The sequence below is a fragment of the Momordica charantia genome (assembly GCF_013281855.1).
Source record: "Momordica charantia cultivar OHB3-1 chromosome 4 unlocalized genomic scaffold, Mcharantia_2.0 BLBB01000004.1, whole genome shotgun sequence".
Classification (NCBI taxonomy): Eukaryota; Viridiplantae; Streptophyta; class Magnoliopsida; order Cucurbitales; family Cucurbitaceae; genus Momordica; species Momordica charantia.
Genome location: NW_028275162.1, coordinates 17,824,244 through 17,843,003, shown reverse-complemented (window position 1 = coordinate 17,843,003; position 18,760 = coordinate 17,824,244). Strand labels below are relative to the sequence as shown.

General features: G+C 35.2%; 1 protein-coding gene and 1 long non-coding RNA gene across 2 annotated transcripts; one reads left to right on the top strand and one right to left on the bottom strand.

The window, feature by feature from the left end:
* The first annotated feature begins 4,164 nt into the window (after window positions 1-4,164).
* STN7 (Serine/Threonine kinase domain protein) lies at window positions 4,165-12,681 on the top strand. The gene is made up of 10 exons (XM_022303360.2): window positions 4,165-4,736; window positions 4,830-4,916; window positions 6,026-6,148; window positions 6,580-6,681; window positions 6,961-7,129; window positions 7,216-7,309; window positions 10,521-10,614; window positions 10,708-10,764; window positions 11,854-12,267; window positions 12,363-12,681. The coding sequence occupies exons 1-10, from the start codon at window positions 4,284-4,286 to the stop codon at window positions 12,522-12,524; spliced, it is 1,755 nt and encodes a 584-aa protein (XP_022159052.1). The 5' UTR covers window positions 4,165-4,283; the 3' UTR covers window positions 12,525-12,681.
* LOC148211960 (uncharacterized) lies at window positions 12,557-16,333 on the bottom strand. Its single transcript, XR_015790260.1, has 2 exons — window positions 15,042-16,333; window positions 12,557-14,872 (listed from the first exon to the last, which is right to left on the bottom strand). It is a non-coding gene; the product is annotated as an uncharacterized LOC148211960 (long non-coding RNA).
* Between the last annotated feature and the right edge of the window lie 2,427 nt (window positions 16,334-18,760).

The following is an 18,760-nucleotide window of genomic DNA, read 5'->3' as shown; positions in this document are numbered from 1 at the left end:
TTTGGTTTCTAGTTTTTATCGTTTCAGAAGTTCAAATTTATATTTTTCATTTAAAAAATTTTTAATTTACAGCTTACAAGTTTAGGATTTTTTTAGTAATGTATTTTTCTAAAAGAATTAGTTAAATAATATAGTGATAAAATTAGTTTAAAAAATAAGTTACATTAATAAATATTAATTTAAATTACAAAAATTAAAATTAAAATGGAAATTGCATACATTAGCCCTCTCCAACCTATCAATTTTTCTTTCCATAAATATTTCTATTTTAAAAAAAATTGTAAGGTTTGTGTTTGAAATTCTTCAATAAATCGTTTGAATGCAATTTGGGTTTAGATAGTCTATTGATTTTAAAGTTAAAGTAAATACAATTTTTAAAATAAAAATGATTTTAAAATTATCTATGAAATATTAAATAATTAACTAATCTAAACTTAAATCTGAATTTGTCTTTTTACTAATTTAAGAAGGTTTATTTAATTAAATACTTATTTTTTTTACGGATTTAGTTTAGATTTAAATTAGCTAATTTGATTATTTGATTTTGTTGAAAGCAAATGGCATTTTAGATAATTTCAAAACAAATATTTAGTTGATTTGGTTGGTATAATTTTTCAAAAACACTGCCTTTGTTCATAAAAGCTGCTCTATGCTAGAATAAAATAAAGATATATTCTCAATTGTTCAAATAAGAAAAATACTATTAAAATATATAAATATTATAGGTTCCATAATAATAATTAATTTAAATTAAAAAGATATAATCGCGCAATTCCAGTTTGACGTGATACGTTGTTATTGACTTTCCATCGCACCCTATTTTTTTTTGCATAGTTTTCATAATCATCACTGCTTTAATTTTGAACTTTTTAAACTTAATTTACATTTAATTTAATTTAATTTACTTTTACTTTAATACCTATATTATTTTGTGTGATTCGTTCGTTAAGTAGCATTATTCTTAATACCTATAAAATTAGTCCGAAAGTTTATCTCTCGTCGTGGTCATCATCTCCTTCCAATTTCTCAAGTCGTCAGGTTTTCTTCGAGAAACCCTAAATTTTACTTTTGTTTTTGGTTTACACTTTGGTTGAACCGAATGATTTTCGTAGGTAACAGAAAACAAACGATTTCTCACTCAATTTTCTGTTTAAAAATTATCAAACAAAAAACGAATTTCTACCTCTCCCTTCATTTGCGCGATCACTCGATTCTTTGATTTCACAGGTATCTGTGTAACTTTCTCTATGCTATGCTTTTTTGTGCCGTAGATGCTTGCACGTTTAATTCTTTCCAATTTGGCAATATATTTTTATAGAGATTGTGGTGTAGAATAATATCTTTTATTTCATCAAATTTTTGTATTATTTTGTTTAAATTTGATATACAACTAGTCTTGCATTTGATTTGCTTCTTTATAAATTTGTTCTTTAACAACAAGTAAAGTAATAGGTAACCATCAATTTATACTTTCTTTATTAGGAACACCGTAAGCCTTATTGATGATTTCATGTCTTATAACAGTCTAGTCTACTTTATTTTTTATTTTTTATTCAGTTATCAAGGATGATTCTGTAATTAATTATTCTTTCAATTGAGTCTTCGAATCTTTTAGTGAGTGTTCATATATCGAGACATTTTTACTGAATCTATTGATTAGTCAAAGAAACATATAATATCTTCCCAATGTTTTACCGCAGCCCATTTCCATAATATCATTCTTAACCCTAATTTTCATCCTCGTTCTTCTTCAATCCTATTTTTCATCCTAACAAGCGGTTGCCTCCTTCATCTTCTCGTCTTCTCTTTCTTCCTTTAGCATCGCCAACTCCTCCGCCCCATTCTTCTTTCCTCTTCATCTTCTTCGAGTGAGTAAACGTTCTTTTTGTTCTTTTTGTTTTTGCTTTTTGCGCGTCTGTGTCGCTCATGTGTCCGAAAAATAAGAAAATAAAAAAATAGTTGGACATGCTAATTAACTGTCGGACGCGTGTCGGTGTGTGACACCAACAGTGGTCCCGTTTGAACCGTGCAGCCTCCATGGTAATACAAAGATTCCCTCTATTTTCTAGACTTGCGGTTTATTATTTTCCACTTCATTACAAAGGAGTAAAACCACTCTTCTTTACTTATAGTCTTTTTCAATCCTTCCGTTCATTTGAAGCTAGGCTTCTTGTCTATGATTGTAGATGATGTGCGCCTTAATATATGTTCATCTCCACAACTTTTTTTTTTTCTACCTTAAATTATTAAATGTTACTGAGTTTGACAACTCATTTGATAGTAATTTATGTAATATTTAATTGCTATGTGATTTTATTGCATGTATCTTGTTACATTTTAACCACATTTATATAAATAATTAGTCTTCACTCTTGAGCACTAAGAGTAAACTCTTGAAATTGTCAACTTTACTCAATAAACAAACTTTACTCAATAAACAAGGTCTATTATTTCTTTACTTATTAATTATTACGTCGATTTCAAATCTTGTTTCTCCACCTAGGCACTGTAAATATTACTCTGACTCTCCTTGAAACATTTATATTTCTCTACCCGAACATCTGTTAGTTAATTATTTTTATATATTCATCAATCTCAAATATTTCTTGAATCTTTTATTTATGTATTTATTTTACATACTCTAGTATGTTAGAATTTTATTTCAAACATGGAAAACCTACCATGAATCTCAATTTTTCCAAACGAATTTGAAAAGTAATCATACACTCCAACATAAAAGGCATCAAAGCTGCATACTGTGGCAGAGTATATTAACTGTTTTAAATAAGAACTTCTTAAACCATGCATTTAAAGTTGAATCACCTTAATTTCATTAATTGATTCCAAACAGGTAAAGTTGTTAGTTGCATCCCATGAAGACATTGACAAGCTTCCAAATGTCAAAACCTTGGAAGATGTCATTAGATCATTGCACGTTATCAAATCAATAAATTATTATGACAACTCGTGGTTAGTAGATGTGTTGATTGACTATCTTTGTATCGCTTTATATAGTTTATTTTTGTAATTATACATTTGCTTATAAATATTTATTTTGGACACATTGGTTCAACAACATGACAGATATTTTAGTACTATTTTATTATAGCATTGATAGTTTTAGTTTTCTTAACATCTACCAATCTTTCTCACATAAAAAACAAAAGAGAAAACAAACAAAATTAAGGGAGATAAAAGATGATACGACTAAAAACATACCTACGAGTACCAAAATATATGTGTTTCGCGCAACTTTACTAAATGTTGAAGCGATAAACTTAATTTTGAACGGATGGCGGGTTAAGATTGAATCTTAATTTTGTAAATAAAGTGGGTTTGAAATGTTCTCATGGATTATCATACTAATGTCTGAAAGACAACTCTTAAACAAATTAAAGATGCATTTAAAGAGTTCACTGCTAGGGAGAATATTGCAATAGTGATTGATTAGTCAATAAGTCAAGTTGTTTCTAATGTTCTCTTGGAGCATGTTTCACAAAAACCAATTGCATGATTGCCACAAGGGTGATCTTTTAACTAGTTCATATTATCACAGTCTAAAGAAGAGTTTAATTGCTATTTTTTTCTCTATAGTTGTTTTTTGGATGGCAAACTTAGGATTAAAATGATTGAAATTGTGACCATGAAAAAAAAAATGCATAATGCATCGTAAATCAAGACATAGTCCATTTGAATGAGAAAAAGAGCTATTTAGATGGAAGAATACTCAAATTTGTCAACTTATAAAAAATACACATTAACAAAGTTTAATCAACATATGTTTGCTTGTAAGTCATCATTCCATTCGATCAATTAATGGTTAGTTCAATCCACGAGTCAAATTAGAAATCAAATTCAAAATTTATTGACTAATTAAAAACTAAATTCAAACTTCCCGGCTAAACAGTGACTTTTGACCCTTCAAACAAACCTGAAAGACATTTATTTGTCACAGCAACAAGAGAGATACCTCTACAAGAAACCCAAAGCCAAGCGTATGGCTCTACAAGACGACACAAGCCTTCATATCCAATTCCAAATTTGAATCCCAAAGCGACGAAAAAAACAAGCCCATAATTCCACACACGCAAGTCTGCGTGTCACCTGTGGTGATCATCACTCCTCCAAACTCCAATCCAACCCACCAGCAATTCGCCTCCACACAAAAAACAACAGTCCCACAAAATCCCAAAAATGAAATTTACAAATTCAAATTCTGGTGGTCGAGATTCGATGCTCTGTTCAAGCTTCTACTGGGGCGTTCACCTCGACGAATCGCATCCATGGCCGGCGTCGCTTCCGCAGGTGGAGGGGTCAGCATTGGAGTCACCAAGCTCCACCCCCGCCACTCCAAACCCTGTTCTCCATTTCTCGGCAACAAGCTGCTCAAACTGAAGCCGAAATCGCCCTCCGAATTGGCCTCGTTTTGGAGAATATCCGTCCAGAATCCGAGGAGGGCAGTGGTTTCGGCTCTGGGCGGGGAGCTGATCGATGCGGTTCACAATGTGTTTGTGGGGGTGGGAGTGGGGCTTCCCTGTACGGTGATGGAGTGCGGCGATATCATATACAGAAGCACTCTCCCAAAGTCCAATGGGCTGACCCTCACAATCCCTGGTGCCGTTCTTGCTTTGGGTACTCTTTCTTATCTCTGGGCCACTCCCGGAGTGGCTCCTGGCTTCTTTGACATGTTTATTCTTGCTTTCCTCGAGAGGATTTTCAGACCCTCTTTCAAAAAGGTTTGCAAATCGCTACTAGTTTATGTATATCACAAATTTTAGTCATTAAAATGGGAAACAAACAGATTGGAAATCAAATTTTCTACTGGGCAGGATGATTTTGTTTTGGGCAAGAAGTTGGGAGAAGGAGCTTTTGGTGTGGTCTACAGAGTGTCACTGTCTAAAAATCCTTCAGAGAAGGTACACTCGGTTGGTTCTTCCCAGAATCCTCCATGCTCCTTTGGAGTTTATTTTGTTCTTATAATGGATTGTTCTGTGAGCATCTCATTTAAATTGATCATTATTATCATTTTTGAGTTAAGACTTTTTTCGTCCTTTTTCTATAAGCTGACTGTTAAGTTAGTGGGAGAGAAAACTATGGTGGCCACCTCCTTGGGATTTAATATCCTACGAGTTATTCTGGCAACTATATGTAACAGGATGAGGCCGTTAGTGCGTGCAAGTTGGCCTGGCCAGGACATTCAAGGATATCGAAATGAAAATAAAATATATAATTATATATATATAGTAGTGAGAAAAAGGTTGTCATCCTTAGGATTGTGGTGGAAATCCTAATAAGTATTGTAGCTGATTGACTATAACTTTATTTAGGTAAATAATTTAATGAATGTATTAGAACTTAAAGCTAAAATGTCAAAACAAGATTGAAGCAATAAAAGTTTTTTAGAGCCAATTCCACCAAATTTATTTTTATAAAATCGTATTAATTAATTTTCAATTATTATTCTTAATGAATTGTTGGGAAAAAACTCTAATTTACCTCAACTGTTTCTAGTATTGATTTCCTATCTCTAAATGGAGAAAAGAGATGTATTTAAAATGGGTCACTGATTACCTTGAATAAATTATGGCTTCTTGTATGTATATATTTTTTATTTCTTTCTCATTTGTTCTGCTTCTGATTTTTCTAAATATCTTTTATGGAAGGTAAAAATACTCAAAATAATTAAAATTATTTAAAAAAAAAACTAGCAAAATTAGGGGCTAATATAATGATCTGAATGCAAGCCAGCAATTATGTAACATTATAATTATATGTCAAAACAACATAATAACTCCATGAAAATTTTGAAAGGTGCTTCATCACCCTTCCGAAAGTCATGCCATATTTACTTTAAGTTATTTTAATTTGTTTAATGATCGTCATCACAATAATTGGTCATTTTAGACTTTAGTCCTATTTGAGGAAAATTTACTCTTAACAATAAAAAGGAGGCTATAGCTTTAGCTATTAGATGTACAATGAATATGTATACATGTGTTAAAATGTCATTTTTTGTTTTTACCAGAAGGAAGGTGACCTCGTCTTGAAAAAGGCTACGGAGTATGGTGCAGTTGAAATTTGGATGAATGAGCGAGTGCGACGAGCTTGTGCTAACAGCTGTGCAGACTTCGTGTATGGCTTCCTTGAGGTGTTGCTCTATTTGGCTATTGGTACCCTTAAAACTTAGGACATAATTTTACCAATTGCCCGTTTCATAATTATTCTGGGTTTATGTTAATTGTTATTTTTAAAATTAGTTAATTTATTACTGACCATTTCCTTTTTATGTTTCCTAATTCCTACATTTCAAGATATTTTACTGGATGTGAAAAGCTAAAAAAAAGGTAGTCATTAAAAATCTATTTCTGTTTGTAAATTTGGCTACCGTTTCAATAACATATTAACGTTTGCAAGAAAAGGGAACCAGAAGATGAAGTAGTTATAAAATGCATCCCACGACTTTGAAAACTTGCTATTACCTAAAAAAAATATTATATATATTCTTTTATTAATAAAAAAACTATTATATTATTTGGAGTCATTCAGTTGTTTTGACCATAATGTTGAATTCACTACCAGAATTCTTCAAAGAAAGGAGGTGGCGAATATTGGCTCATATGGAAGTTTGAAGGGGAATCTACATTGGCAGATTTAATGCAAAGCAAAGAGTTTCCCTATAATGTTGGTACTTTTTCTTATCAGTCATCATTTTCTCAGAATGCTGATGGAATTAATTATTAAGAGAATATATGAATTTTTGTTGCATTTTTTTAGTGGAACAAATGTTTTATTGAGAGGCATGGAAGAAAATACTTGAAATTACTTTCACATTATATTTGAGAGGTCAGTATCTCTCTATAAGTACTAATGAATTGAATAATGAATTAGTTTGGTGAGGATTTACTATTATGACTTTTAAGCTTACCAAATAGATAGCTAAGTGATGGCTTTGAAAGTCAGGTAGAGAGGATGATTCTCGGCGAGGGCCAGCAGTTGCCTAAAGGATTTGAAAGGGAGAATAGAATCATTCAGACGATAATGAGACAGCTCTTATTTGCATTGGATAGTCTTCACTCGACCGGGATTGTGCATAGGGATATCAAGCCACAAAATATCATTTTCTCTGAAGGTTAAACCAGCAAATGTAAATAAATATGGGTTAAATACAAATTTGTGTGATTAAAAATTTTCTCATCTCATTTTAAAACTGAGCAGGATCTCGCACTTTCAAAATTATTGATCTTGGAGCTGCAGCTGATTTGCGAGTTGGTATTAACTATATTCCGAAGGAGTTTCTATTGGACCCAAGGTATATCCTCTCTAATTATGTAGCATTATCTATTGTTAGAGTAGGGGAAGGCTGTGAGTTCTTTCTCATTTTGCAATCTTTTCTTTATTTAATAGAAGATGGATTTGGTTCCTATTGATAGACTTGTACAGAAAGCTAATCAAACTTCAAGATCATCGAGTAATGATGTTGCCCCACTGAAACCAGGAATGTGTAGATTTGGAACCAAGAAAGTTTTTAGGAATTTGATGGGTACTGGTCTATTGAATGGAAATTAGTTACAAGCCAAGGGAGATTAGAGAGCTGCATCTCTCTCAATACTTTACCAAGAAAAGCCAAAAGACTACCTAATGCTCTCAGCAACCTGACTCATATATCACCCTGTTCCCAAAACCGATGCTTAACAACTAACTAAAATACTCCATGGGACCCAAACTAGTACAATCAGTAGGTCCCATGTTCCCTTTATTCCTCTGCGCATACACCTTATGGTTTATGGAGTCTATCAGACTTGTAGGGGACTCCACACTGAACTTTTTTGAAAATGACGCCTTTCATAATGTGTGTGAATATCCCATTCCTCAGTTGATCTCCCACTCATCCATGAAACACGGGAGTGGGTATGCGCATTGTAGGTGGAATGACGATGTATCCAAACTGAACAAACAACTCGCTTCATTTCTCTTTGCTAAGTTATAAGGTGGTGAATAATTTTAATATTTTGTTGCTCATTAACTCAATATGAGACAACTTTCCAACCGCTTCAACACTCCAATTCCATTGTAATTCTAATTCCAATATTGGGAATAGACCTGGCTGGAACATCCTTCTTCAACACCAAACATTCCCCGGTATTATGATCATCCCATCTAGAATTAGCATTTACATGCAGAGGAGGGAGGATTAACTGAGTTTTAGGTTATGATTTTGATCCATTGTGCTCAATATGAGGATTTGCTAGTTGGTGGTTCTTTTTGGATAATACTATTTAATTGCAGTCATGGACCAGTAGAATAACACCTTGATTACGACCAGGCAAAAACTTCAAGTAAATTTAAATGGCCATTTTTTGCCACTATGCTCCATTGGCCTGTTTGCATTGCCTATTATTTAACATGAAGAAGAATGAGTGATTTTGAAAGGATTTGAAGGGCATGTTTGTGAATGATTTTGACTATTGCCATTTTCTTAAATCACTTGTATATCATTGTCAAAGATTATGGCATGTTTAGGAGTGATTTTGGCATGACCACAATCACTTTTGCCATTGCCAAAATCACTTTGGTGGGATATTTCTTCCTTGCCTTTAAGCTTGGGAGGTCTTGGCTTTGGTGGTTTCCTCCAGAAGAACATGACTTTGCTGATGAAATGGTTGTGGCGATTCTCTCAAGAAAGTGAAGCGTTGTGGAGGAAGGTCATTTCTAGTATTTATGGAGTTAATCCTCATGGGTGGCTGCCTAAAGATCCTAAAGGTAAATCAAGTGGTAGACCTTGGTTTGACATTGCTAAGACTTCTTCCTTCTTTATTAATCAGCTGGCCTTCAAATTAGGGAAAGGTAGTAGAATCAGATTTTGGCTTGATAAATGGAATGGAGAGTCAACTTTAGCAGCAGATTTCCCAGAGTTGTATGCCATTTCCCTTAAAAAAAGAAGCTGTGGTGGCAGATTGTTGGTGTAATGTGCAAAAAACATGGGATCTAGGTTTCAGAAGAGGCTTATTTGATAGAGAATTGGAAAGTTGGATGAGAATGGTTCAACGCCTGTAGGTGTTCATGTTAGAAGAAGAGTCAGATGCTGCTGTTTGGCCGTTGGAACAGAATGGTCACTTCACTACGAGATCAGCCTATATGAAATTAAGGGAAACTCCTCCCAAATCAAAGTCTCCTTTGATGACTTTCATTTGGAATGACTCTATCCCAAAAAAAGTAAAGGTTTTCTTATGGTCCTTGGCTCATCAAGCATTGAACACCCATGAGAAACTCCAAAGAAAATGGCCGAATTGGTCTTTGTCTCCGTCGGTATGTTGTTTTTGCTGGAAAGGGGCAGAGTCCTTGGATCATTTGTTCCTTCACTGCCCCTTTGCCTTAAAAGGATGGCAGTTTCTGTTTCAATGTTTTGACATTCAATTATGTATGCCTAAAGACGTGGAGAGCTGGTTGTTAGAATGTTTTCACGGATGGCACTTCAATAGAAAGGCTAGAGTTTTGTGGAGATGTGCGTTCAGAGCTTTTCTTTGGAACGTTTGGATGGAAAGGAACTCTTGCCCTTTGAAGACAAAGCTAAGTTTTGAGATTCTTTTTGTAATAGTGTGCAGGTTTTGGCTTCTCGGTGGTGCATAAGAAATACGAAATTCTTTTGTAATTACAGGCTCTCTTTGATTTTACAAAATTGGAGAGCCTTTTTGTGATTAGCTGTGAGAGTCCTATTAGGGTTAGTTAAGGAATGATATTAGTATATGGGTTAGGGGTAATACAGTAATTAGTTAGGGGTAAGTTGGTTATAAATAAAGGTTGTAGGGGAAAAGGAAGGTATCTTGGAGAATAGTTTTGTGTAAGGAACTTGGGAGAGTTCTTGGGAGAGAGATAGCCCTCTCGAAAGGCTATCGATTCTTGTAATTTCCCTTTGGATTTGCAATATAGTTATTTTGGTTCGTTGGGTGTGTTCGGTTACCTAACAATAGTTTTCTTTTTGGAAGGAGCTGACTTGGCCCCTATCCTTAGGCTGTTCTTGTTCTTTTGTTCCTTCTAATGAAGTGTTTCTTATTAAAAAAAAAATAGTAATATTTGACAATAATACGAATGATCTTAAAAAACCGCAAAAGTGATTTTGGCATTACTCCCTAACATGCCAGGGCAAGTCAATGAAGCTTTGGAATGACTGATTCTTCTAATTTATGGGAGGTGATCGTTTCCGCTCCTAGGTTTAGTGCTTGAGTTTGGAATGGCAGAAGGAAACATACATATGTATATATATTTTTGATAAGAAACCTGCAGAAGGAAACATATTAATCATCCTTCTACTTTTCTATCTATATTACTGGTGATGCACATGATCAATTTTGAAGGAATGCTTATTTCTTTCTAGAAACAAGGAATCAAGGATGAATGAGGCTGGGACGGTGGCTAATTCATAAATTACTTATTACTCGATTTTTGGCAGCTTTGGTTCAAAACTACAATCATGCTTTTTTATATTAAGTTTGTTTCAAAGACTTGTGGTTTTTCCATTGAAGATATGCTGCCCCAGAGCAATACATCATGAGCACACAGACTCCATCTGCTCCCTCAGCGCCCGTGGCAACTGCACTTTCCCCAGTCCTATGGCAGGTGCAGCATTGTAAAACGTCCATATGGCAATGCCAAAATTTCTAAGCTTCATTTATGGTCTTTGACTTTGATGATATATCATGTGCTTAACAGATGAACCTCCCAGATAGATTCGATATCTACAGTACCGGTCTCATCTTCTTACAGATGGTAATTATTCCACTAGTTTCATTAATATGCTCATTGCAATTGATTGTGTTTATTTACTCCTTAAAAATTTTAATTTTAAATTTCAATCATGTTACTAAACTTTTGATTTTGATTTTGATTCTAGGTCTTTGTAATTAACATAGTTTTTTTAATGTTGATTGGATTGATGAGTGATGATAAAGCATAACACGACACAAGAAAGTAGGCCACTTAGATAAAATAAAAGTAGGTGGACCAAAAAAATTTGATTTTAAAATGGGTTATGCCTACTTGCCTCATCAAAGTTTTTGGCCCGTTTGTCCTTATTTTATCTAGTTGGCCTACTCTTTTTGGCCCATTGTACCAAATATTACTCGTAGGTCTAAGTAGCATGTTACATCAACATAAGTACGGTGTTAACAACATGAACTTGTTAATATCAAAATTGAAAGTTTAGAGACGTAATAAGAACTTTTTAAATGTAGGGAGTAAATAAACGTGACCGTATGTTGAAGGACTAAATTTGTAAGTTGACCTACTTAATTTCTTGACAATATTTGGATATTTCGAGAAAGTTAGATGCTAGTAAAAAAGTATTATTTTTGTTTGATAATCGGGCATAGACCTTAGTTAACTCATTGTGGTAACATCATCATTCGCTGTTCCTGATAAGAGATGCAGGGTACCTCTTGACAATGAGATCTTCAGGTAGTATTTAGGTCTAGTAGATGCTACTGTTTGTCTTTGAGAAGTTCTTATAGACATTTCGAAATGTATAAAGTATATGCGGATTGTCAATAACTCTTCAATAAAATTGGTAACAACTCTTCAATAAAATTGGTAACAAGTTTGAAAAAATAGAACAAATTAGCTTCTTTTGGGATCATGTATTCGAGTCTTTGTAGGTACTTGGTTGGGGTAGTTATAGCTCGTGTCAAAAACCATTTGAGTTAGGACCTAACACTTGGTAGTTCTGGAAGAAAAAATTGGGAATATAGAATATCAACAAATGTATGTAATGCTGTAAGGTTTCTAATGAAGAGGTCATGTTTCACCTTCTAATTGACGCATATTGGTTAACAGTAACATGAAATTTGGTTTCTTCTACAGGCATTTCCAGCATTACGGTCAGATAGCGGCCTCATACAATTCAACCGTCAGTTAAAGAGGTGTGACTATGACTTAGTTGCATGGAGGAACAGTGTAGAGCCTCGTGCCAGCTCTGACCTAAGGAAGGGCTTTGAATTGTTGGATTTGGATGAAGGAATAGGATGGGAACTCCTGACATCAATGGTCCGATACAAAGCACGGCAAAGAACGAGCGCGAAAGCAGCTTTAGCTCACCCGTACTTTGACAGGGAAGGTTTATTGGCTCTGTCCTTCATGCAGAAACTGAGGCTGCAAGTCTTCAGAACTACACAACAGGACTACACTGAAGCTGCTAATTGGGTCATTCAGCTAATGGCAAAATCAGGAACTGAACAGGATGGTGGCTTCACTGAAGCTCAGCTTCTGGAGCTCAAAGTCTGTTTATGAACAATGTTTTGAAAAGCTCAGTTCTTTCTTTGAGTTATCGTGCAAGCTGGATTTTGAATGTTGTCTTTGTTTTGAACTTGCAGGAAATGGAACCAAAGAAGAAAGCAAGTGCTGAAAGAAATGTTCTCGCTTCAGTTCTTAAGCTGCAGCGGAAAATCTTAAGAACATTAAACGAGAGCATGGACGAGCTAAGCCGACGAAGCAAGAGCTTGTGGTGGAGTAGATGGATTCCCAAAGAGGAATGAAGATGATTGTGTGTATGTATATATTTTGCAAGTTTTCTTTTTTTACTTCTTTTTGTTGTAAATTTTGTGTTGCCATTCTAACTACATACAATTGAAGATATAGAAGCTGAAATCTTACAGATACAATACTAAAAATCTTTCAAATAGGTATAATCAATCTCCTCTAGTGAAGCTCAAAACTATATATGATTGCAACTATATTGCTTCCCAAATTTCTATATGTAAGCTCACTAAGAGATAAGTTTAATAGATTATTTATTATTATTATTTTTAACAATTTTACTTAAGTGGGTGAAATTTAATTTTAAAGTTTAATATCACCAAATTGTAACTCAAATTTAAATCAATTGTGGAATTCGAAATCTGTTCAGACTCAGTATTGATATTCTTTAGGGGTGTATGGTTTTATGACCTGATCTCAAGTTGGCTCGGCTCGGTTTGATGTCGGGTCGGCTCGGGTCGAATTTTATTTGTTTATTTATTTTCACCAGAGGGTTGTTTACAGCTTGCAACCAAGCGGAACCCGTAAACTTATAGACACAAACTCACATCCTTTGAAATTTGTAAGTCTCAGGAAAATCTATTGGTAGTGGTGGTTATAGTTCTGATATGCTGCCCAAAAAACCACCTAAAGAGAATTTCCAGCTTTCTCTCTCCCTAATTTTTCAAGATACTAAACTTTTCATTGAAGATATGAAAAGGAATCAAATGTTCAAATATACAAACTCTCAAACTCTCAAAAGAGTGAAAAGAAAAGTATAAAGTAAAACATAAGGAACTACAATGGACTAATAAAAGCGCCCCAATTATTGAAAATAAGAACAGAAGAATAGTTAGAAATAAATCAACAAGAGAACAGCGATAAGAAGCCTTGAACTTAGCAGAGCTAAGACATTCAAGCACGGATTTATGTTTTCTTTCGAAGATCCTCAAATTCCTCTCGAACTATAACTCAGAAAGAAAACTTTTCACAGCATTAATCCGCAAAACCCGTGCCATGGAATAAGGATGATGAAATCCACATAACAATTGGATCAAATTGGCTTCTGCCTTGTAATCCAAAACCCAATCAACACAAAATTGAGAAAATTAAGAAAACCACCCAGCAACAGCAAAGGAGCAATGGAAAAAAGATGATTCAAATCTTCCCCATTTTCTTTACAAAGGACACAAATAGACGGTAGTAAAGCAGAAGAAGAGAGCTTTTTCTGAATAACTTCTGCAGTATTAAGCTTCCCATGAAGAAGAATCCAAGAAAACACATTCACCTTTCTTGGACTCTTTGATTTCCATAAAGCAACAAACAGATCTTTATGCATTGGAGCAACATTTTGCAATATGCTTAAGGATGAAACAGAGAACAGACCAGAAGTTTCCAGGGACCAAATTCTTTGGTTAGCCTCAGCACTAACCGAAAGCATGCTTAATATAGCAAGTAGATTAGTATATTCCACTAACTCAACATCTTTCAAGGATCTTCTTGACCCAATCTGCCATGACCATGTATTTTGATCCCAAAAATATGATACTTTGTCGAGGGGGAGAGGAGAGAGTTTAAAGATATTAGGAAACCTAACATTTAGTGGATTATTGGTAACCCAAAGGGAGTGCCAAAATAGAACTTTGCTATCACAACCAAGTCTGAATGAGACGAAAGATTCAACCTTACGCCACTGTTTATAAATGTTGATCCATGGTCAGCGCTTGCAAATGGGCAAACTAGGAGAGGTGAACCAGGCAGGAGAATCTGAACCGTGGATACTCTCCACTACCTTCCTCCAAAGAGAAAGAGGATCATTACCAAACTGCCAGCCCTATTTAGCAAGGAGAGAGTTATTACGTCTCATAAGACCACCAATACCCAACCCGCCATCTTCAATGTTCATGGAAGTAATCTTCCAATTAATTAAATGCTTCAACGGTCCTTTGGAATTGCCTTCCCAAAAGAAATCCCTCATGGCTTTCTTGATTTGCTTGCAAATTACTGGAGGCATTTGAAATAATGACCTATTGTACATAGGTAAATTAGCCAAAACAGAGTTAAACAAAGTCAAACGACCGCCTCGAGAAAGATTATACGCTTCCAACGATCCAACTTTTTAGCCACCTTTTCAATAACCGGACGCCGAAAGCCAGTACTCCTAGGATTACCACCTAGTGGCAAACCCAAGTACAATAGAGGAAAAGATGCAGCCTTACAATTTAAGGAAGACGCTACCTGGTGGAGGGCGAGAAGCTGGAATATTCACACCGCACAATGTTGATTCGTCCCAATTTACTGCTAAGCCCGATAGCCATTCAAATTCTTTAATGGTTCTTATCAAGTTGAGAAGCATAACATCGTCATCCTTACAAAACACCAAAGTATCGTCAGCAAATTGGAGATGAGAAAGGTGAAAATGTTATCTACCAACCAAGAAACCTTCAAAAGAGCCATTAGAATAAATGCTGTCTAAAAGGCGGCTGAAAACATCGTTAACAAGAAGAAAAATAAAAGGAGAAAGAGGGTCTCCTTGCCTTAAACCTCGAGAAGCGAGAATTCTCCCTTTAGGCCGCCCATTGATGAATATGGATTATTTAGTACCCCTCGCACAGCTTTAATCCAGCTACCCCATTTCTTCGCAAACTGTTTTTTATTAACAACGTTTGCAAGGAATCTCCAATTAACTTTGTCAAAGGCCTTTTCAAAGTGAAGCTTCAACAGCCAACCACTCTTCTTTCTTGCATGATAGTCCTACACTGCTTCGTTAGCGATCAAAATAGGGTCTAAGATTTTTCTTCCTGAAGGCACTTTGATTAAAAGAAACTGTAGACGATATCACCTTCTTAAGCCTTTCAGAGAGTACCTTGGTAAGGATCTTATAAATGGATGTAGATAGACTGATTGGTCTAAAATCCTTAATTCTTGCAGCATCTTCTTCTTTTTTTTTTTTTGGGGAGAATGCAAATGAATTTTTCTTTCAAACAAGAATTTAAATGGCCATTCCTATCGAATTCATCAAAGAATCGGATAAAATCTTGCTTCAGAGCCTAAAAACGGATGAAAAATTTCGAAGTATACCCATTAGGACCGAGAGCTTTATTCTTACCGAGAGCTTTTAAGGCGGACCGTATTTCATCCTCATCAAAACGTCTCGCCAGCCATGAGCTATTTTTCACAGAAATAGGGCGCCAATTTATGCCTTTGATAGAAAAAAGTTGGGTAGGAGTTCGAGTAAATAATTGTTCGAAAAAACCAACAATTTCGGCCTCAATCTGGTTCTAGTTCAAGAGAGGAAGGCCATTGCTGTCTGTCAACTAAGTAATCATGTTTTCCTTTTACAGGCAGCTAAACAACGATGAAAAAACTTGGAGTTCTCGTCACCTTCCTTCAGCCATTGAAGTTTACACCTTTGAATCAAAATTCGCTCTTCCTTGATATAAACATTAAGCAAATCCTTCTGAAGAGAGAGCCTTAATTCCTTATCCTCGTCAGAAAGGCCAAAACACTTCGCTTTAACATCAAGATTGGAGATATCTTGAAGAATCTGATTTGACTTCCCCTGTTTCTCTGTCTTTCTTGATATTCCACTAATGCCAAAAACAACGTGCCCTTACAATTATCGAATCATAAAAACGCAATTCTAAATACCACAATTCGGAAACATCCTATATGCAAAAACTCATACATTCAAAATGCAGAGAACCCACCAAACGATTCTGTTAATTCAAAACGAAAATTAGGTGGTCACCAAGATTTGAATTCATTTCCTCTTGTTATTTATATGGTCCCCCATTGACCACTTGAGTCATCCCATGATGATAATGGTTTAAATATTAATTAATTAAACTAATTAATTAATTAAATAATATTTAATTTCATTAAATATCATATATTTAATAAATCATTTTCAAGAGCTTATCTCATACAGTTTTAATGTGAATCATATTAACATTAATTTTAACATATAGTTTAAATACGAATCTAATTCATATTAATTTTTAATTGAATATTATTCAAGAAATATCTCTTATTTATAATATAATGTATCCATATAAATTATAGTTTAATTGTATATGATACAACTAATGTACATTCCCTTAATTAATTTGAACAATTCAAATTCTTCTAAATTCTCCTCGTTTTACCCGTTATGAGCTAGCAATGGGAACTAATGGATCTGCAGGCTATAAGCTCGAATGATCCGAGATTAAATAGTTAAACCTTATTAATTAATTTAATCAACATTCATTAACTATAGGTCATTCCACTAAAGACCTATAGTTGCACTATTATGCGCTGCAAAACACGTTGCGTCATTGGATATAACCATTAACAGTAAGTCGATCATTTGCGAGTGTTCGTATCGTAACTGCAGTTGGGTCAAATTACCATTTAACCTTTGAGTTACATCTTGCACCTTAAGTACCACTCATTCTCTAATGAACAACCTGTTAATGGTCCGACCAATAAACATAAGTCTCTTTTGGGCCAGCGAGAGGGTGGGGCCCCTTGTTCAAGTCCCAGAGTCAGCACTTAAGGGAAACACTCATCTACTTCCCCTAGAATCAGGAAGGGGGTAATTCGAAGAATTCTTGAGAGGGAAAATAGAGATGTCTTCTACGTTACCCGTAATATGTGGAAGTATCGACGTAATTTCATAGAGTCATTCGGTCTGAATGCTACATGAAGAACATAAGCTAGATGAAGGAACGGGAAGACCTAGGATGTAGAAGATCATAACATGAGTGATTCAGTAGATTTGGATTCCTATATATCCACTCATGTGGTACTTCATTGTACTATATATATAAGATCCATATGTATAGATATCATCATCTAAATCCAAAAAGTTGTATGCTTTGAAAGAAGCTTGTATAGTTTGGGAAGAGGTTTGATTGATAAAAAAGGAGTGAATTCTATTTCGCGTAGTTATGTTCCCAGCTCCCTATTCGGTTTCGTCCCCAAGATGGTAGGATTATTAAGTCGGCAACACGGACGACTCTCACCCATACAAATCAAAAGACAATCCTTAATAGGCAGGCCATAACTCGCTCAGGATTAAGACCGAGTTACATGGTCACTATGAAATATTAATCTAATTAGTTTACGGTGTTATAACTAAAGATTAATTATATTTCACAGTCCGGTCATATAAAAACTCATTGTATAAGATACCGCCACATGAACGACCTAGATAAAGTCGTTTGTAACTATTAAAAAGCAAGTCGTATCCATAGTGTTACCAAGATAAGACACCTAACTTTATCCATGTACTATAGACCATTTAGGTTATTACTAGAATATTATCTCCCTGTATATCAACAATATATAGTTTATATCGGGTATATTAATTATATACTGTATATCAAATATACATATTCCAGTTACATTAAATACCCTTGGATCTTAGTTTTATTTGAATACAAGTAATGCAAAGAACTAAAAAATAACTATTTATTGAATAAATAAATTGTTCATTAAATACAAATACATGAGCTTAGGACATAAAACTCAACACTTAGCTCTCGTCTCAGTTGCCCTCACGTCAAGCCGAGCCTGGTTTAAGAGGTTCTCGAGTGAAGAAGTTGATTTATGGAGTTCATCATTCTCGGCGTGAACCTTCTCCAGCTCAGCCTTTAGCTCCTAGATCGTTCTTGTAGCCTCACACTCGAGTGTGAAGCTAACCTTCAGCGCAATCGGCTATGGGCTAATGACGGCCCCAGTGTGGCAAGCTGAGAAATGTAGTTGAGCTAGTTGGTCAATGAGGCTTTGAACATAGTCACCAAGTTTTTCCAGGAAGGCCCCTTCGTTCAAACTCAGCACCCATTCCGAGCTATTCTTGTAAGCCTTGAGAGCTGCATCACGTATTGATTCCTCCATGAAGTTGAGCTTGAATGAGTAACTGAAGTCCATCTTGGGAATGATAGTTGGTCGTATCCCATCCTCTGACGAAATATTGATGGGCTCGAGGAGAGATCGAGATGACGCCTCATCCGACCTCTTCCCCTAGTGGTTGGAAGAGGACTGACCCTTCCTTTAGGAAGAGGAGTGAATGGCTAGTATAGTCTGTAGTGGGTTGGCTTGAAAAGGATGAGATGAACCTTCCAAGCCACAAGAGGCCGAGTTATGCACACTTACGGATTTTCCATGCTTTGAAGTTGCCTCACCAAGAGTGGGCACCTCAGCATGGCATTTCTTGTTGAGCGAGGAAAACAATTTTAGACTACATTGATGGAGGTTCACATCGTCAAGC